The sequence below is a fragment of the Oncorhynchus mykiss genome, chromosome 25 (assembly GCF_057628025.1).
Source record: "Oncorhynchus mykiss isolate SJ-2025 chromosome 25, ASM5762802v1, whole genome shotgun sequence".
In the NCBI taxonomy this organism is placed as follows: domain Eukaryota; kingdom Metazoa; phylum Chordata; class Actinopteri; order Salmoniformes; family Salmonidae; genus Oncorhynchus; species Oncorhynchus mykiss.
The window spans coordinates 93,265,458-93,287,894 of record NC_143046.1 but is presented as its reverse complement, the minus strand read 5'-3'; the positions used below and the strand labels follow the sequence as shown (position 1 = coordinate 93,287,894).

Sequence of the window (22,437 nt, the reverse complement as noted above, 5' to 3'; positions counted from 1 at the left end):
ATACTATAACCCAGACCTTCTACTGTATACAGGGCTAATACTATAACCCAGATCTACTACTGTATACAGGGCTAATACTATAACCCAGACCTACTACTGTACACAGGGCTAATACTGTAACCCAGACCTACTACTGTATACAGGGCTAATACTATAACCCAGCCCTACTACAGTATACAGGGCTAATACTGTAACCCAGACCTACTACTGTATACAGGGCTAATACTATAACCCAGACCTACTACTGTATACAGGGCTAATACTATAACCCAGCCCTACTACTGTATACAGGGCTAATACTATAACCCAGACCTACTACTGTATACACGGCTAATACTATAACCCAGACCTACAGGGACACATTGTTTCCAAGTCTACACTTTTAGAAAAACAAGTTACTATCTAGAACCTAAAAGGAAGATAAGGTACCTTAACTGAATGACTAGCAGCACTTTGAGAGGCTAGTTAAGGATCACCTCCACCTTACCCAGAAGCCCTAGACCCACTACAATTTGCATACCGCTCCAACAGATCCATGGGACGACGCAATCGCCATGGCATTCCACGCCGCCCTATCCCTCCTGGACAAGAGGAACACCTACGTGAGAATGCTGTTCCATTGACTACAGCTCATTGACAACGACAGAGTGCCCTCCAAGTGCATGAGTAACCTCAGGGTCCTGGCTCTGAACCCATCTCTGTGCAACTGGGTCCTAGACTTCCTGATGGGCCGACCTCAGATGGGGAAGGTAGGCAACAACACCTCCTCCACACTGATCCACTCAACAGCCCGCTCCTGTAAACCTTGTATATAGGCATGTTATTTTGACTCTATATTTTGATTCACTGGCACTATTTCGTTTGTATTCATTTTGTTATCTTTAACTCTGCATTGTTGGAAAAGTAAGTAAGCATTTCACTGTTAGGGTACACCTGTTGTTTACCAAGCATGTGACAAATAACATTTGATTTGATTTAAGTACGTGGACATGCAAGTCTCCTACTCAATCTTCAAGTTTGCCGACAACACAACAGTGGTAGGCTTGATTGCCAACAGCGACGAGACGGCCTACAGGGAGGAGGTGAGAGCCCTGGCAGAGTGGTGCCAGGAAAATAACCTCTCTCTCAACGTCAACAAAATGAAGGAGCTGAACGTGGACTACAGTAGACAACAGAGAAAGCACGCCCCCATCCACATCAACAAGGCTGCAGTGGAGGGGTAACAAGTTTAAAGTTCCTTGGCTTCCATCTCCAGGACATCAGACTGTTAAACAGTCACCACCAGCTGGCCTCTGCCCAGTACCTTGCCCTGAACCTTAGAGACTGTTACTAGCCGGCTACCACCCTGTACTCTACCCTGCACCTTAGTCACTGTTACTAGCCGGCTACCACCCTGTACTCTACCATGCACCTTAGTCACTGTTACTAGCCGGCTACAGCTCTGTACTCTACCCTGCACCTTAGTCACTGTTACTAGCCGGCTACCACCCTGTACTCTACCATGCACCTTAGTCACTGTTACTAGCCGGCTACAGCTCTGTACTCTACCCTGAACCTTAGTTACTGTTACTAGCCGTCTACCACCCTGTACTCTACCCTGAACCTTAGTCACTGTTACTAGCCGGCTACCACCCAGTACTCTACCCTGAACCTTAGTTACTGTTACTAGCCGTCTACCACCCTGTACTCTACCCTGAACCTTAGTTACTGTTACTAGCCGGCTACCACCCTGTACTCTACCCTGAACCTTAGTTACTGTTACTAGCCGGCTACCACCCAGTACTCTACCCTGAACCTTAGTCACTGTTACTAGCCGTCTACCACCCTGTACTCTACCCTGAACCTTAGTCACTGTTACTAGCCGGCTACAGCTCTGTACTCTACCCTGAACCTTAGTCACTGTTACTAGCCGGCTACCACCCTGTACTCTACCCTGAACCTTAGTTACTGTTACTAGCCGGCTACCACCCTGTACTCTACCCTGAACCTTAGTTACTGTTACTAGCCGTCTACCACCCTGTACTCTACCCTGCACCTTAGTCACTGTTACTAGCCGGCTACCACCCTGTACTCTACCCTGAACCTTAGTCACTGTTACTAGCTGGCTACCACCCTGTACTCTACCCTGAACCTTAGTCACTGTTACTAGCTGGCTACCACCCTGTACTCTACCCTGAACCTTAGTCACTGTTACTAGCCGGCTACCACCCTGTACTCTACCCTGAACCTTAGTCACTGTTACTAGCTGGCTACCACCCTGTACTCTACCCTGAACCTTAGTCACTGTTACTAGCCGGCTACCACCCTGTACTCTACCCTGAACCTTAGCACTGTTACTAGCCAGCTACCACCCAGTACTCTACCCTGAACCTTAGTCACTGTTACTAGCCGGCTACAGCTCTGTACTCTACCCTGAACCTTAGTCACTGTTACTAGCTGGCTACCACCCTGTACTCTACCCTGAACCTTAGTCACTGTTACTAGCCGGCTACAGCTCTGTACTCTACCCTGAACCTTAGTCACTGTTACTAGCTGGCTACCACCCTGTACTCTACCCTGAACCTTAGTCACTGTTACTAGCTGGCTACCACCCTGTACTCTACCCTGAACCTTAGTCACTGTTACTAGCCGGCTACCACCCTGTACTCTACCCTGCACCTTAGTCACTGTTACTAGCCGGCTACCAACCTGTATTCTACCCTGAACCTTAGTCACTGTTACTAGCCGGCTACCGCCCTGTACTCTACCCTGAACCTTAGTCACTGTTACTAGCCGGCAACCGCCCTGTACTCTACCCTGAACCTTAGTCACTGTTACTAGCCGGCTACCACCCAGTACTCTACCCTGAACCTTAGTCACTGTTACTAGCCGGCAACCACCCTGTACTCTACCCGGAACCTTAGTCACTGTTACTAGCCGGCTACCACCCTGTACTCTACCCTGAACCTTAGTCACTGTTACTAGCAGGCTACCACCCTGTACTCTACCCTGAACCTTAGTTACTGTTACTAGCCGTCTACCACCCTGTACTCTACCCTGAACCTTAGTCACTGTTACTAGCCGGCTACAGCTCTGTACTCTACCCTGAACCTTAGTCACTGTTACTAGCCGGCTACCAACCTGTACTCTACCCTGAACCTTAGTCACTGTTACTAGCCGGCTACCACCCTGTACTCTACCCTGAACCTTAATCACTGTTACTAGCCGGCTACCACCCTGTACTCTACCCTGAACCTTAGTCACTGTTACTAGCCGGCTACAGCTCTGTACTCTACCCTGAACATTAGTCACTGTTACTAGCCGGCTACCACCCTGTACTCTACCCTGAACCTTAGTTACTGTTACTAGCCGGCTACCACCCTGTACTCTACCCTGAACCTTAATCACTGTTACTAGCCGGCTACCACCCTGTACTCTACCCTGAACCTTAGTTACTGTTACTAGCCGTCTACCACCCAGTACTCTACCCTGAACCTTAATCACTGTTACTAGCCGTCTACCACCCTGTACTCTACCCTGAACCTTAGTCACTGTTACTAGCCGGCTACAGCTCTGTACTCTACCCTGAACCTTAGTCACTGTTACTAGCCGGCTACCACCCTGTACTCTACCCTGAACCTTAGTCACTGTTACTAGCCGGCTACCACCCTGTACTCTACCCTGAACCTTAGTCACTGTTACTAGCCGGCTACCACCCTGTACTCTACCCTGAACCTTAATCACTGTTACTAGCCGGCTACCACCCTGTACTCTACCCTGAACCTTAGTCACTGTTACTAGCCGGCTACAGCTCTGTACTCTACCCTGAACATTAGTCACTGTTACTAGCCGGCTACCACCCTGTACTCTACCCTGAACCTTAGTTACTGTTACTAGCCGGCTACCACCCTGTACTCTACCCTGAACCTTAATCACTGTTACTAGCCGGCTACCACCCTGTACTCTACCCTGAACCTTAGTTACTGTTACTAGCCGTCTACCACCCAGTACTCTACCCTGAACCTTAATCACTGTTACTAGCCGGCTACCACCCTGTACTCTACTCTGAACCTTAGTTACTGTTACTAGTCGTCTACCACCCTGTACTCTACCCTGAACCTTAATCACTGTTACTAGCCGGCTACCGCCCAGTACCCTGCCCTGGACCTTAGTCACTGTTACTAGCCGGCTACCACCCTGTATTCTACCCTGAACCTTAGTCACTGTTACTAGCCGGCTACCGCCCTGTACTCTACCCTGAACCTTAGTCACTGTTACTAGCCGGCAACCACCCTGTACTCTACCCTGAACCTTAGTCACTGTTACTAGCCGGCTACCACCCAGTACTCTACCCTGAACCTTAATCACTGTTACTAGCCGGCTACCACCCTGTACTCTACCCTGAACCTTAGTCACTGTTACTAGCCGGCTACCACCCTGTACTCTACCCTGAACCTTAGTCACTGTTACAAGCCGGCTACCACCCTGTACTCTACCCTGAACCTTAGTCACTGTTACTAGCCGGCTACAGCCCTGTACTCTACTCTGAACCTTAGTTACTGTTACTAGTCGTCTACCACCCTGTACTCTACCCTGAACCTTAATCACTGTTACTAGCCGGCTACCGCCCAGTACCCTGCCCTGGACCTTAGTCACTGTTACTAGCCAGCTACCACCCTGTACTCTACCCTGAACCTTAGTCACTGTTACTAGCCGGCTACCACCCTGTACTCTACCCTGAACCTTAGTTACTGTTACTAGCCGGCTACCACCCTGTACTCTACCCTGAACCTTAGTCACTGTTACTAGCCGGCTACAGCTCTGTACTCTACCCTGAACCTTAGTCACTGTTACTAGCCGGCTACCACCCTGTACTCTACCCTGAACCTTAGTCACTGTTACTAGCCAGCTACCACCCAGTACTCTACCCTGAACCTTAGTCACTGTTACTAGCCGGCTACCACCCTGTACTCTACCCTGAACCTTAGTCACTGTTACTAGCCGGCTACCACCCTGTACTCTACCCTGAACCTTAGTCACTGTTACTAGCCGGCTACCACCCTGTACTCTACCCTGAACCTTAGTTACTGTTACTAGCCATCTACCACCCTGTACTCTACCCTGAACCTTAATCACTGTTACTAGCCGGCTACCATCCTGTACTCTACCCTGAACCTTAGTCACTGTTACTAGCCGGCTACCACCCTGTACTCTACCCTGAACCTTAGTCACTGTTACTAGCCGGCTACCACCACATACTCTACCCTGAACCTTAGTCACTGCTACTACCTGGCTACCACCCTGTACTCTACCCTGAACCTTAGAGACTGTTACTAGCCGGCTACAGCCCAGTACCCTGCCCTGAACCTTAGTCACTGTTACTAGCCGGCTACCACCCTGTACTCTACCCTGAACCTTAGTCACTGTTACTAGCCGGCTACCACCCTGTACTCTACCCTGAACCTTAGAGACTGTTACTAGCCGGCTACCACCCTGTACTCTAGCCTGAACCTTAGTCACTGTTACTAGCCGGCTACCACCCTGTACTCTACCCTGAACCTTAGTCACTGTTACTAGCCGGCTACCACCCTGTACTCTACCCTGAACCTTAGAGACTGTTACTAGCCGGCTACCACCCTGTACTCTACCCTGAACTTTAGTCACTGTTACTAGCCGGCTACCACCCTGTACTCTACTCTGAACCTTAGTTACTGTTACTAGTCGTCTACCACCCTGTACTCTACCCTGAACCTTAATCACTGTTACTAGCCGGCTACCGCCCAGTACCCTACCCTGGACCTTAGTCACTGTTACTAGCCGGCTACCACCCTGTATTCTACCCTGAACCTTAGTCACTGTTACTAGCCGGCTACCGCCCTGTACTCTACCCTGAACCTTAGTCACTGTTACTAGCCGGCAACCACCCTGTACTCTACCCTGAACCTTAGTCACTGTTACTAGCCGGCTACCACCCAGTACTCTACCCTGAACCTTAATCACTGTTACTAGCCGGCTACCACCCTGTACTCTACCCTGAACCTTAGTCACTGTTACTAGCCGGCTACCACCCTGTACTCTACCCTGAACCTTAGTCACTGTTACAAGCCGGCTACCACCCTGTACTCTACCCTGAACCTTAGTCACTGTTACTAGCCGGCTACAGCCCTGTACTCTACTCTGAACCTTAGTTACTGTTACTAGTCGTCTACCACCCTGTACTCTACCCTGAACCTTAATCACTGTTACTAGCCGGCTACCGCCCAGTACCCTGCCCTGGACCTTAGTCACTGTTACTAGCCAGCTACCACCCTGTACTCTACCCTGAACATTAGTCACTGTTACTAGCCGGCTACCACCCTGTACTCTACCCTGAACCTTAGTTACTGTTACTAGCCGGCTACCACCCTGTACTCTACCCTGAACCTTAGTCACTGTTACTAGCCGGCTACAGCTCTGTACTCTACCCTGAACCTTAGTCACTGTTACTAGCCGGCTACCACCCTGTACTCTACCCTGAACCTTAGTCACTGTTACTAGCCAGCTACCACCCAGTACTCTACCCTGAACCTTAGTCACTGTTACTAGCCGGCTACCACCCTGTACTCTACCCTGAACCTTAGTCACTGTTACTAGCCGGCTACCACCCTGTACTCTACCCTGAACCTTAGTCACTGTTACTAGCCGGCTACCACCCTGTACTCTACCCTGAACCTTAGTTACTGTTACTAGCCATCTACCACCCTGTACTCTACCCTGAACCTTAATCACTGTTACTAGCCGGCTACCATCCTGTACTCTACCCTGAACCTTAGTCACTGTTACTAGCCGGCTACCACCCTGTACTCTACCCTGAACCTTAGTCACTGTTACTAGCCGGCTACCACCACATACTCTACCCTGAACCTTAGTCACTGCTACTACCTGGCTACCACCCTGTACTCTACCCTGAACCTTAGAGACTGTTACTAGCCGGCTACAGCCCAGTACCCTGCCCTGAACCTTAGTCACTGTTACTAGCCGGCTACCACCCTGTACTCTACCCTGAACCTTAGTCACTGTTACTAGCCGGCTACCACCCTGTACTCTACCCTGAACCTTAGAGACTGTTACTAGCCGGCTACCACCCTGTACTCTAGCCTGAACCTTAGTCACTGTTACTAGCCGGCTACCACCCTGTACTCTACCCTGAACCTTAGTCACTGTTACTAGCCGGCTACCACCCTGTACTCTACCCTGAACCTTAGAGACTGTTACTAGCCGGCTACCACCCTGTACTCTACCCTGAACTTTAGTCACTGTTACTAGCCGGCTACCACCCTGTACTCTACCCTGAACCTTAGAGACTGCTGCCCTGTGTACATAGAGTTATTGAACACTAGTCACTTTATATGTACAGCACCAGTCAAACGCTTGGAAACACCTATTCTACACTTTATATGTACAGTACCAGTCAAACGTTTGGAAACACCTATTCATTCCAGGGTTTTTCTTTATTTTTACTATTTTTTACATTGTAGAATAATAGTGAAAACATTAAAACTATGAAATAACACATTTGGAATCTTGTAATAACCAAAGAAGTGCTAAACAGGTCAAAATATATGTTATATTTGAGATTCTTCAAAGTAGCCATCCTCTGCCTTGATGACAGCTTTGCACACTCTTGGAATTCTCTCAACCAGCTTCACCTGGTTTTCCAACAATCTGGAAGGAGTTCCCACATATGCTGAGCACTTCTTTTCCTTCACTCTGTGGTCAAACTCATCCCAAACCATCTCAATTGGGTTGAGGTAGGGTGATTGAGGAGGCCAGGTCATCTGATGCAGCACTCCATCACTCTCCTCCTTGGTCAAATAGCCCTTACACAGCCTGAAGGTGTGTTGGGTCATTGTCCTGTTGAAAAACAAATGATAGTCCCACTAAGCGCAAACCAGATAGGATGGCGTATCGCTGCAGAATGATGTGGTAGCCATGCTGGTTAAGTATACCTTGAATTCTAAATAAATCACTGACAGTGTCACCAGCAAAGCACCATCACACCTCCTCCTCCATGCTTCATGGTGGGAACCACACATGCAGAGATCATCTGTTCACTTACTCTGCATCTCAAAAAGATACAGCGTTGGAACAAAAAAATCTCAAATTTGGACTCATCAGACCAAAGGACAGATTTCCATCGGTCCCTTGCTTGTGTTTCTTGGCCCAAGCAAGTCTCTTCTTATTCATGGTGTCCTTTAGTCTTTGCAGCAATTTGACCACTAAGGCCTGATTCACGAAGTCTCCTCTGAATAGTTGATGTTGAGATGTGTCTGTTACTTGAACTCTGTGAAGCATTTATTTGGGCTGCAATCTGAGGTGCAGTTAACTCTAATGACCTTATTCTTTGCAGCAGAGGTAACTCTGGGTCTTCCTTTCCTGTGGTACGAAGTACCAGTGACTCACTCAATACGGAAGTGGTCAGATGACACGGATGCCACGTTACAGGACAATTTTGCTAGCACAGACTGGAATGTGTTCTGGGATTCATCCAATGGCATTGAGGAGTTTACCACCTCAGCCTACCAGACGAGCTAAATGTATTTTATGCTTGCTTTGAGGCAAGCAACACCGAAGCATGCATGAGCACACCAGCTGTTCCGGACGACTGTGTGATGACGCTCGCCATAGCCGATGTGAGCAAGACCTTTAAACAGGACGACATTCACAAAGCCGCACGGGGCCATGCGGATTACCAGGAAGTGTACTCAAAGCATTTGTGGACCAACTGGCATGTATCTTCACTACTGTAATACCTTCATGTTTCAAACAGACCACCATAGTCCCTGTGCCCAAGAAAGTGAAGGTAACCTGCCTAAATGAAGGCTTTCAAAAGGCTGGTCATGGCTCACATCAACACCATCATGCCGGAAACCCAAGACCCACTCCAATTCGCATACTGCCCCAACAGATCCACAGATGATGCAATCTATATTGCACACCACATTGCCCTTTCCCACCTGGACTAAAGGAACACCTACATGAGAATGCTATTCATTGACTAAAGCTCAGCGTTCAACACCATAGGTCCCACAAAGCTCATTACTATGCTAAGGACACTGGGACTAAACACCTCTCTCTGCAACTGGATCCTGGACTTCCTGACGGGCCGCCCCCGCGTGATAAGGCTAGGCAACAACACATCTGCCACGCTGATCCTCAACATTGGTGCCCCTCAGGGGTGTGTACTTAGACCCCTCCTGTACTTCCTGTTCACCCACGACTGCGTGGCCAAACATGACTCCAACACCATCATTAAGTTTGCTGACGACACAACAGTGGTAGGCCTGATCACCGACAACAATGAGGCATTCTATAGGGAGGAGGTCAGAGAACTGTCAGTGTGGTGCCAGGACAACAACCTCTCCCTCAATGTGAGCAAGACATAGGAGCTGATCGTGGGCTACAGGAAAAGGCGGGCCGAACTGGCCCCCATTGACATCGACAGGGCTGTAGTGGAGCGGGTCGAGAGTTTTAAGTTCCTTGGTGCCCACATCACCAACAAACTATTATGGTCTAAACAAACCAAAACAATCGTAAAGAGGCCACGACAAAATCTTTTCCCCCTCAGGAGACTGAAAAGACTTGACATGGGTCCCCAGATCCTCAAAAAGTTATACGGCAGCACCGTCGAGAACATCCTGACCGGTTGCAGCAACTGCTCGGCATCTGACCGTAAGGCGCTACAGAGGGTAGTATGCACAGCCCAGTACATCACCGGGGCCAATCTTCCTGCCATCCAGGACCTATATAATAGGCGGTGTCAGGGAAAAGCCCATAAAATCGTCATAGATTCAGTCACCCAAGTCAAAGACTGTTTTCTCTGCTACCGCACGGCATGCTGTAACGGAGCACCAAGTCTAGGACCAAAAGGCTACTTAACAGCTTCTACCCCCAAGCCATAACACTGCTGAACAATTAATCTAATGGCACCCCCCCATCCCTACCATTTGTTTTGTACACTGCTACTACTCACTGTTTATCTATGCATAGTCACTTCACCCCTACCTCCATGTACAAATTACCTCAACTAACCTGTACCCCCGCACACTGACTCGGTACCGGTACCCCCTGTATATAGCCGCCACATTGACTCTGTACTGGTACCCCCTGTATATAGCCGCCACATTGACTCTGTACCGGTACCTCCTGTATATAGCCTCCACATTGACTCTGTACCGGTACCCCCTGTATATAGCCGCCACATTGACTCTGTACCGGTACCACCTGTATATAGCCTCCACATTGACTCTGTACCGGTACCCCCTGTATATAGCCTCCACACTGACTCGGTACCGGTACCCCCTGTATATAGCCGCCACATTGACTCTGTACCGGTACCCCCTGTATATAGCCTCCACATTGACTCTGTACCGTAACACCCTGTATATAGCCTCCACACTGACTCTGTACCGTAACACCCTGTATATAGCCGCCACATTGACTCTGTACTGGTACCCCCTGTATATAGCCTCCACATTGACTCTGTACCGTAACACCCTGTATATAGCCTCCACATTGACTCTGTACCGTAACACCCTGTATATAGCCTCCACACTGACTCTGTACCGTAACACCCTGTATATAGCCGCCACATTGACTCTGTACTGGTACCCCCTGTATATAGCCTCCACATTGACTCTGTACCGGTACCCCCTGTATATAGCCTCCACATTGACTCTGTACCGTAACACCCTGTATAGAGCCTCCACATTGACTCTGTACTGGTACCCCCTGTATATAGCCTCCACATTGACTCTGTACTGGTACCCCCTGTATATAGCCTCCACACTGACTCGGTACCGGTACCCCCTGTATATAGCCTCCACATTGACTCTGTAATGTAACACCCTGTATATAGCCTCCACATTGACTCTGTACCGGTACCCCCTGTATATAGCCTCCACATTGACTCTGTACTGGTACCCCCTGTATATAGCCTCCACACTGACTCGGTACCGGTACCCCCTGTATATAGCCTCCACATTGACTCTGTAATGTAACACCCTGTATATAGCCTCCACATTGACTCTGTACCGGTACCCCCTGTATATAGCCTCCACATTGACTCTGTACTGGTACCCCCTGTATATAGCCTCCACATTGACTCTGTACCGTAACACCCTGTATATAGCCTCCACATTGACTCTGTACCGTAACACCCTGTATATAGCCTCCACATTGACTCTGTACCGTAACACACTGTATATAGCTTCCACATTGACTCTGTACCGTAATACCCTGTATATAGCCTCCACATTGACTCTGTACTGGTACCTCCTGTATATAGTCTTGTTAACAGGACTGAGACAGGACTGATACAACAGGACTGAGACAACAGGACTGAGACAACAGGACTGAGACAACAGGACTGAGACAACAGGACTGAGACAACAGGACTGATACAACAGGACTGATACAACAGGACTGATACAACCGGACTGATACAACAGGACTGAGACAGGACTGTGACAACAGGACTGAGACAACAGGACCGATACAGCAGGACCGAGACAACAGGACCGATACAACAGGACTGAGACAACAGGACTGAGACAACAGGACTGATACAACAGGACTGATACAAGAGGACTGATACAACAGGACTGAGACAACAGGACTGAGACAACAGGACTGATACAACAGGACTGATACACGAGGACTGAGACAACAGGACTGATACAACAGGACTGAGACAACAGGACTGATACAACAGGACTGAGACAACAGGACTGAGATGGCAGGACTGAGACAACAGGACTGAGACAGCAGGACTGAGACAACAGGACTGAGACAGCAGGACTGAGACAACAGGACTGAGACAGGACTGAGACAACAGGACTGAGACAACAGGACTGAGACAACAGGACTGAGACAACAGGACTGATACAACAGGACTGAGACAACAGGACTGAGACAACAGGACTGAGACAACAGGACTGAAACAGGACTCAGACAACAGGACTGAGATGGCAGGACTGAGACAACAGGACTGAGACAGCAGGACTGAGACAACAGGACTGAGACAGCAGGACTGAGACAACAGGACTGAGACAGGACTGAGACAACAGGACTGAGACAACAGGACTGAGACAACAGGACTGAGACAACAGGACTGATACAACAGGACTGAGACAACAGGACTGAGACAACAGGACTGAGACAACAGGACTGAAACAGGACTCAGACAACAGGACTGAGACAACAGGACTGAGACAGGACTGAGACAACAGGACTGAGACAACAGGACTGAGATATATCAATCCATATTCACATGTGGTTTTGATGGTAATTGAGGCTAATTCACAAAGTCATGATATTACAACACATTCCTCCTGTCCTGCATATCTCTCTACATGGGCGGACCGGAGGCATGCTGTGTGGCTGGCTGTGTCAACTTACACATCGCTCTGGTGCGTGTAGACGCGGTCGAACAGCGCCTCTGGAGCCATCCATTTCACGGGTAGACGACCCTGCAACAACACACAGACAACAGAACAGCTGTCTCAGCACAACGGCTCAAAACACCCATAACAGATATACCCCCCACCAATCACTGTCTTACCCATAATAAATATACCCCACCCCCACCAATCACTGTCTTACCCATAACAGATATACCCCACCCCCACCAATCACTGTCTTACCCATAACAGATATACCCCACCCCCCACCAATCACTGTCTTACCCATAACATATATACCCCACCCCCACCAATCACTGTCTTACCCATAACAGATATACCCCACCCCCCACCAATCACTGTCTTACCCATAACATATATACCCCACCCCCACCAATCACTGTCTTACCCATAACAGATATACCCCACCCCCCACCAATCACTGTCTTACCCATAACAGATATACCCCCCACCAATCACTGTCTTACCCATAATAAATATACCCCACCCCCACCAATCACTGTCTTACCCATAACAGATATACCCCACCCCCACCAATCACTGTCTTACCCATAACAGATATACCCCACCCCCACCAATCACTGTCTTACCCATAACAGATATACCCCACCCCCCACCAATCACTGTCTTACCCATAACAGATATACCCCACCCCCACCAATCACTGTCTTACCCATAACAGATATACCCCACCCCCCACCAATCACTGTCTTACCCATAACAGATATACCACACCTCCCCCACACCCCAATCACTGTCGTACCCATAACAGATATAACACACCCACCCAATCACTGTCTTACCACACCTCCATCACACCCCTCAATCACTATTTTACCCATAACAGATAACCCCCCCCAATCACTGTCTTACCCATAACATATACTGTATACCCCCCCAATCACTGTTTTACCCATAACAGATATGCCACACCTCCCCCACACCCCCCACCAATCACTGTTTTACCCATAACAGATATGCCACACCTCCCCCACACCCCCCACCAATCACTGTTTTACCCATAACAGATATGCCACACCTCCCCCACACCACCCACCAATCACTGTTTTACCCATAACAGATATGCCACACCTCCCCCACACCCCCCACCAATCACTGTTTTACCCATAACAGATATGCCACACCTCCCCCACACCCCCCACCAATCACTGTTTTACCCATAACAGATATGCCACACCTCCCCCACACACCCCACCAATCACTGTTTTACCCATAACAGATATGCCACACCTCCCCCACACCCCCCACCAATCACTGTTTTACCCATAACAGATATGCCACACCTCCCCCACACCCCCCACCAATCACTGTTTTACCCATAACAGATATGCCACACCTCCCCCACACCCCCCACCAATCACTGTTTTACCCATAACAGATATGCCACACCTCCCCCACACCCCCCACCAATCACTGTTTTACCCATAACAGATATGCCACACCTCCCCCACACCCCCCACCAATCACTGTTTTACCCATAACAGATATGCCACACCTCCCCCACACCCCCCACCAATCACTGTTTTACCCATAACAGATATGCCACACCTCCCCCACACCCCCCACCAATCACTGTTTTACCCATAACAGATATGCCACACCTCCCCTACACCCCCACCAATCACTGTTTTACCCATAACAGATATGCCACACATCCCCCACACCACCCACAAATCACTGTTTTACCACACCTCCCCCACACCCCCAATCACTGTTTTACCCATAACAGATATGCCACACCTCCCCCACACCCCCCACCAATCACTGTTTTACCCATAACAGATATGCCACACCTCCCCCACACCCCCCACCAATCACTGTTTTACTCATAACAGATATGCCACACCTCCCCCACACCCCCCACCAATCACTGTTTTACCCATAACAGATATGCCACACCTCCCCCACACACCCCACCAATCACTGTTTTACCACACCTCCCCCACACCCCCAATCACTGTTTTACCCATAACAGATATGCCACACCTCCCCCACACCCCCCACCAATCACTGTTTTACCCATAACAGATATGCCACACCGCCCCCACACCCCCCACCAATCACTGTTTTACCCATAACAGATATGCCACACCTCCCCCACACCCCCCACCAATCACTGTTTTACCCATAACAGATATGCCACACCTCCCCCACACCCCCCACCAATCACTGTTTTACCCATAACAGATATGCCACACCTCCCCCACACCCCCCACCAATCACTGTTTTACCCATAACAGACATGCCACACCTCCCCCAAACCACCCACCAATCACTGTTTTACCCATAACAGATATGCCACACCTCCCCAATCACTGTCTGCTTGGGGGGTGTGGTATGTTATTACTGACATTAGTAGTCTTCTTGTAGTAGTCTATGTTGTGCACATCTCTGGCCAGACCGAAGTCTGCAATCTTCATCACGTTCTCCTCGGTTACCAGGACGTTCCTGGCTGCCAGATCTCTATGGATACACTGAGGAAGAGGAAGCAATAAGTCCGGCTAAATACACTGGACTGTATTATACCATATTGTAGCATATAGACCATATATAATCATAACCAGGGCTGCAAAATTCCGGTAGCTTTCCAAAAATGCCAAGGTTTTCCAGAAATCCCTGTTGGAACATCTCCGGAATCACAGGGAATCCAGAAACTCCACCCAGGATTTCTAGAAACCCTGAGAATTGTCCAGTATGCCACCAACCTTCTGTGAGGCCAGATACTCCATGCCACGCGCCACCTGGTAGGCACAGGACACCAGGTCTTTAAAGGTGAGCTGCTCGTCAGGGATCTTACAGGTGTCGAAGGAGTAGTCCGTCCCCGGGGGCCGACGGGCTCTCAGGTACTCCCTCAGGTTCCCTTTGGAAGCGTACTCCACCAACACGTACAGGGGACCTGGGGAATATATATTCTGTATTTATACTTTATACGTAAACCCTTTTCAGTGGTGTAAAATACTTAAGCAAAAATACTTTAAAGTACTACTTCAGTAGTTTTTTTGTGTGTCTGTACTTTACTTGACTATTTATATTTTTGACAACTTTTACTTTTACTTCACTATGTTCCTAAAGAAGGTAATGTACGTTTAGCACCATACATTTTCACTGACACCCAAAAGTACTTATTACAGTTTGAATGCTTAGCAGGAAAATGGTCCAATTCACACACTTATCAAGAGAACATGTACATTTCGGTGTTCCTCAAGGTTCCGTTTTAGGACCACTATTGTTTTCACTATATATTTTCCCTCTTGGGGATGTTATTCGAAAACATAATGTTAATTTTCCCTGCTATGCGGATGATACACAGCTGTACATTTCAATGAAACATGGTGAAGCCCCAAAATTGCCCTCGCTAGAAGCCTGTGTTTCAGACGTAAGGAGTGGATGGCTGCAAACTTTCTCATTTTAAACTCGGACAAAACAGAGATGCTTGTTCTAGGTCCCAAGAAAAAACAGGATCTTCTCTTGAGTCTGACAATTAATCTTGATGGTTGTACAGTCGTCTCAAATAAAACTGTGAAGGACCTCGGTGTTACTCTGGACCCTGATCTCTCTTTTGACGAACATATCAAGACTGTTTCAAGGACAGCTTTTTTCCATCTACGTAACATTGCAAAAATCAGAAACTTTCTGTCCAAAAATGATGCAGAAAAAATAAATCCATGCTTTTGTTACTTCTAGGTTAGACTACTGCAATGCTCTACTTATCCGGCTACCCGGATAAAGCACTAAATAAACTTCAGTTAGTGCTAAATACGTCTGTTAGAATCCTGAATAGAACCAAAAAATTTGATCATATTACTGGCTTCCTGTTAAGGCAAGAGCTGATTTCAAGGTTTTACTGCTAACCTACAAAGCATTACATGGGCTTGCTCCTACCTATCTTTCTGATTTGGTCCTGCCGTACATACCTACACGTACGCTACGGTCACAAGACGCAGGCCTCATAATTGTCCCTAGAATTTCAAAGCAAACAGCTGGAGGCAGGGCTTTCTCCTATAGAGCTCAATTTTTATGGAATGGTCTGCCTACCCATGTGAGAGATGTAGACTCAGTCTCAAACTTTAACTCTTTACTGAAGACTCATCTCTTCAGTAGGTTATTTGAGTGAGTGTAGTCTGGCCCAGGAGTGGAAGGGTGAACGGAAAGGCTCTGGAGCAACGAACCGCCCTTGCTGTCTCTGCCTGGCCGGTTCCCCTCTTTCCACTGGGATTCTCTGCCTCTAACCCTATTACAGGGGCTGAGTCACTGGCTTACTGATGCTCTTCCATGCCGTCCCTAGGAGGGGTGCTTCACTTGAGTGGGTTGTGTCACTGACGTGATCTTCCTGTCTGGGTTGGCGCCCCCCCTTGGGTTGTGCCGTGGCAGAGATCTTTGTGGGCGATACTCGGCCTTGTATCAGGATGGTAAGTTGGTGGTTGGAGATATCCCTCTAGTGGTGTGGGGGCTGTGCTTTGGCAAAGTGCGTGGGGTTATATCCTTCCTGTTTGGCCCTGTCCGGGGGTATCATCAGATGAGGCCACAGTGTCTCCTGACACCTCCTGTCTCATCTCCAGTATTTATGCTGCAGTAATTTATGTGTCGGGGGGCTAGGGTCAGTTTGTTATATCTGGAGTACTTCTCCTGTCTTATCCGGTGTCCTGTGTGAATTTAAGTGTGCTCTCTCCAATTCTCTCTTTCTTTCTCTCTTTCTTTCTCTCTCTCGGAGGTCCTGAGCCCTAGGACCATGCCTCAGGACTACCTGGCATGATGACTCCTTGCAGTCCCCAGTCCACCTGAATGTGCTGATGCTCCAGTTTCAACTGTTCTGCCTGCGGCTATGGAACCCTGACCTGTTCACCGGACGTGCAGAAGACAGCAGGAGTGCTACCTGTCCCAGACCTGCTGTTTTCAACTCTCTAGAGACAGCAGGAGTGGTAGAGATACTCTTAATGATCGGCTATGAAAGGCCAACTGACATTTACTCCTGAGGTGCTGACTTGCTGCACCCTCGACAACTACTGTGATTATTATTATTTGACCATGCTGGTCATTTATGAACATTTGAACATCTTGGCCATGTTCTGTTATAATCTCCACCCGGCACAGCCAGAAGAGGACTGGCCACCCCTCATAGCCTGGTTTCTCTCTAGGTTTTGGCCTTTCTAGGGAGTTTTTAGGCTGGGTTTCTGTACAGCACTTTGAGATATCAGCTGATGTAAGAAGGACTATATATTGATTTGATTTGAACATCCCTGGTCCTCCCTACTGCCTCTAATCTGGAGGACTCACTAAACAGAGAACATCCCTGATCATCCCTACTGCCTCTGATCTGGAGGACTCACTAAACAGAGAACATCCCTGGTCCTCCCTCCTGCCTCTAATCTGGAGGACTTACTAAACAGAGAACATCCCTGGTCATCCCTACTGCCTCTGATCTGGAGGACTCACTAAACAGAGAACATCCCTGGTCATCCCTACTGCCTCTGATCTGGTGGACTCACTAAACAGAGAACATCCCTGGTCATCCCTACTGCCTCTGATCTGGAGGACTCACTAAACAGAGAACATCCCTGGTCATCCCTACTGCCTCTGATCTGGAGGACTCACTAAACAGATAACATCCCTGGTCATCCCTACTGCCTCTGATCTGGAGGACTCACTAAACAGAGAACATCCCTGGTCATCCCTACTGCCTCTGATCTGGAGGACTCACTAAACAGAGAACATCCCTGGTCATCCCTACTGCCTCTGATCTGGAGGACTCACTAAACAGAGAACATCCCTGGTCATCCCTACTGCCTCTGATCTGGAGGACTCACTAAACAGAGAACATCCCTGGTCATCCCTACTGCCTCTGATCTGGAGGACTCACTAAACAGAGGACATCCCTGGTCATCCCTACTGCCTCTGATCTGGAGGACTCACTAAACAGAGAACATCCCTGGTCATCCCTACTGCCTCTGATCTGGAGGACTCACTAAACAGAGAACATCCCAGGTCATCCCTACTGCCTCTGATCTGGAGGACTCACTAAACAGAGAACATCCCAGGTCATCCCTACTGCCTCTGATCTGGAGGACTCACTAAACAGAGAACATCCCTGATCATCCCTACTGCCTCTGATCTGGGGGACTCACTAAACAGAGAACATCCCTGGTCATCCCTACTGCCTCTGATCTGGAGGACTCACTAAACAGAGAACATCCCTGGTCATCCCTACTGCCTCTGATCTGGAGGACTCACTAAACAGAGAACATCCCTGGTCATTCCTACTGCCTCTGATCTGGAGGACTCACTAAACAGAGAACATCCCTGGTCATTCCTACTGCCTCTGATCTGGAGGACTCACTAAACAGAGAACATCCCTGGTCATTCCTACTGCCTCTGATCTGGAGGACTCACTAAACAGAGAACATCCCTGGTCATCCCTACTGCCTCTGATCTGGAGGACTCACTAAACAGAGAACATCCCTGGTCATTCCTACTGCCTCTGATCTGGAGGACTCACTAAACAGAGAACATCCCTGGTCATTCCTACTGCCTCTGATCTGGAGGACTCACTAAACAGAGAACATCCCTGGTCATCCCTACTGCCTCTGATCTGGAGGACTCACTAAACAGAGAACATCCCTGGTCATCCCTACTGCCTCTGATCTGGAGGACTCACTAAACAGAGAACATCCCTGGTCCTCCCTACTGCCTCTGATCTGGCAGACTCACTAAACAGAGAACATCCCTGGTCCTCCCTACTGCCTCTGATCTGGAGGACTCACTAAACAGAGAACATCCCAGGTCATCCCTACTGCCTCTGATCTGGAGGACTCACTAAACAGATAACATCCCAGGTCATCCCTACTGCCTCTGATCTGGAGGACTCACTAAACAGAGAACATCCCAGGTCATCCCTACTGCCTCTGATCTGGAGGACTCACTAAACAGAGAACATCCCTGGTCATCCCTACTGCCTCTGATCTGGAGGACTCACTAAACAGATAACATCTCTGGTCATCCCTACTGCCTCTGATCTGGAGGACTCACTAAACAGAGAACATCCCTGGTCCTCCCTACTGCCTCTGATCTGGAGGACTCACTAAACAGAGAACATCCCTGGTCCTCCCTACTGCCTCTGATCTGGAGGACTCACTAAACAGAGAACATCCCTGGTCCTCCCTACTGCCTCTGATCTGGAGGACTCACTAAACAGAGAACATCCCTGGTCCTCCCTACTGCCTCTGATCTGGAGGACTCACTAAACAGAGAACATCCCTGGTCATCCCTACTGCCTCTGATCTGGTGGACTCACTAAACAGAGAACATCCCTGGTCATCCCTACTGCCTCTGATCTGGAGGACTCACTAAACAGAGAACATCCCTGGTCATCCCTACTGCCTCTGATCTGGTGGACTCACTAAACAGAGAACATCCCTGGTCCTCCCTACTGCCTCTGATCTGGAGGACTCACTAAACAGAGAACATCCCTGGTCCTCCCTACTGCCTCTGATCTGGAGGACTCACTAAACAGAGAACATCCCTGGTCCTCCCTACTGCCTCTGATCTGGAGGACTCACTAAACAGAGAACATCCCTGGTCATCCCTACTGCCTCTGATCTGGAGGACTCACTAAACAGAGAACATCCCTGGTCATCCCTACTGCCTCTGATCTGGTGGACTCACTCTTTGTTAAAGAGCTGTTACAGTATGTCAGGGTCGTACGATCTGTAATTTACCATCCTGTGTACATGCTCCCAGCAGGTTGAGGATGTTTTTGTGTTTTCCAATCATCTTCATCATCTCCATCTCTGAGACCAGGTCTGACAGGTCCTTATCTGTGGCGTCGTCTGATGGAAAAAGAGAGGGGACAGACAGATGGTGGGAGAGAGCGGGGACAGACAGCGGGAGAGAGAGGGGACAGACAGACAGCGGGAGAGAGAGCGGACAGACAGACAGCGGGAGAGAGAGGGGACAGACAGACAGCAGGAGAGAGAGGGGGACAGACAAACAGCGGGAGAGAGAGGGGACAGACAGACAGCGGGAGAGAGAGGGGGACAGACAGACAGCGGGAGAGAGAGGGGACAGACAGACAGCGGGAGAGAGAGGGGACGGACAGATAGCGGGAGACAGAAGAAGACATTTAAATTCCAGATCACATTATAATTCCCTGAAGAGTAGATAGACTGAGACAGTCAGAGATAATACGCCTCTCTATGAGGAGGCAGACAGAGATAATAAGCATCTCTATGAGGAGCCAGACAGAGATAATAAGCCTCTCTATGAGGAGACAATCAGAGACAATTCGCCTCTCTATGAGGAGCCAGTCAGAGACAATTAGCCTCTCTATGAGGAGACAGTCAGAGATAATAAGCCTCTCTATGAGGAGACAGTCAGAGATAATAAGCATCTCTATGAGGAGACAGTCAGAGATAATAAGCCTCTCTATGAGGAGACAGTCAGAGATAATAAGCCTCTCTTTGAGGAGACATACAGAGATAATGAGCATCTCTATGAGGAGACAGACAGAAACAATTAGCCTCTCTCTGAGGAGACAGTCAGAGATAATAAGCCTCTCTATGAGGAGACAGTCAGAGATAATAAGCCTCTCTTTGAGGAGACAGACAGAGATAATAAGCATCTCTATGAGGAGACAGACAGAGACAATGAGCCTCTCTATGAGGAGACAGTCAGAAATAATAAGCCTCTCTATGAGGAGACAGTCAGAGATAATAAGCCTCTCTTTGAGGAGACAGACAGATAATAAGCCTGTCTATGAGGAGACAGACAGTCAGAGATAATAAGCCTCTCTATGAGGAGACAGACAGAGATAATAAGCCTCTCTTTGAGGAGACAGACAGAGATAATAAGCATCTCTATGAGGAGATAGACAGAGATAATAAGCCTCTCTTTGAGGAGACAGACAGATATAATAAGCCTCTCTATGAGGAGACAGTCAGAGATAATACACCTCTCTATGAGGAGACAGACAGTCAGAGATAATAAGCCTCTCTATGAGGAGACAGACAGAGATAATAAGCATCTCTATGAGGAGATAGACAGAGATAATAAGCCTCTCTTTGAGGAGACAGACAGATATAATAAGCCTCTCTATGAGGAGACAGTCAGAGATAATAAACCTCTCTATGAGGAGACAGACAGTCAGAGATAATAAGCCTCTCTATGAGGAGACAGACAGTCAGAGATATTAAGCCTCTCTATGAAGAGACAGTCAGAGATAATTAGCCTCTTTATGAGGAGACAGACAGTCAGAGGCAATCATTGGCACCTTTTTGTGGCACCTGACCACACGACTGAACAGTTGTGCAGGTGTGACAAAACTAGGGCCTGTAAGACCTGCCTTGTTGATAGTGTTGTTAAGAAGGCAGAGCAGCACTTTATTATGGACAGACTTCTCCCCATCTCATGTAGTGTTGTATCAATATGTTTTGACCATGACAGTTTACAATCCAGGGTAACTCCAAGCACCTCAACTTGCTCAATTTCCACATGATTTATTACAAGACTTAGTTTAGGTTTAGGGTTCAGTGAATGATTTGTTGTAGAAATATTTAGGACTAACTGATTCCTTGCCAACCATTCTGAAACTAACTGCAACTCTTTGTTGAGTGTTGCAGTCATTTCAGTTGCTGTAGTAGCTGACGTGTATAGCGTTGAGTCATCCGCATACATAAACACACTGGCTTTACTCAAACACAATTTCTTTCCAGAAGTTTACTAAGGGTTGGTTACGGGCTGATTGGTCAGCTATTTGAGCCAGTAAAGGGGGCTTTACTATTCTTGGGCAGGGGAAGAACTTTTGCTTCCCTCCAGAACTGAGGGCACACACTTTCTAGTAGGCTTAAAATGAAGATATGCCAAATAGGAATGGCAATATCGTCTGACTTCTCAATTTATAATACTTTGCCATTCAGTTGTGCAGCCAGACTTATTTGTCATATCTACCTCCATCCCTCCAGTATCCCTGTCTCCTTCCCCCTAT

The 22,437-nt window shown here is 48.5% G+C and overlaps 1 protein-coding gene across 1 annotated transcript in view; it reads right to left on the bottom strand.

The window, feature by feature from the left end:
- The window catches only part of fgfr3 (fibroblast growth factor receptor 3), a 238,107-nt gene that overhangs the window by 12,095 nt on the left and 203,575 nt on the right, over window positions 1–22,437 (bottom strand). Inside the window, 4 exon segments of the mRNA XM_090221491.1 lie at window positions 12,418–12,488; window positions 14,813–14,935; window positions 15,167–15,357; window positions 20,174–20,284. Coding sequence (XP_090077617.1) covers window positions 12,418–12,488; window positions 14,813–14,935; window positions 15,167–15,357; window positions 20,174–20,284 — 496 coding nt within the window.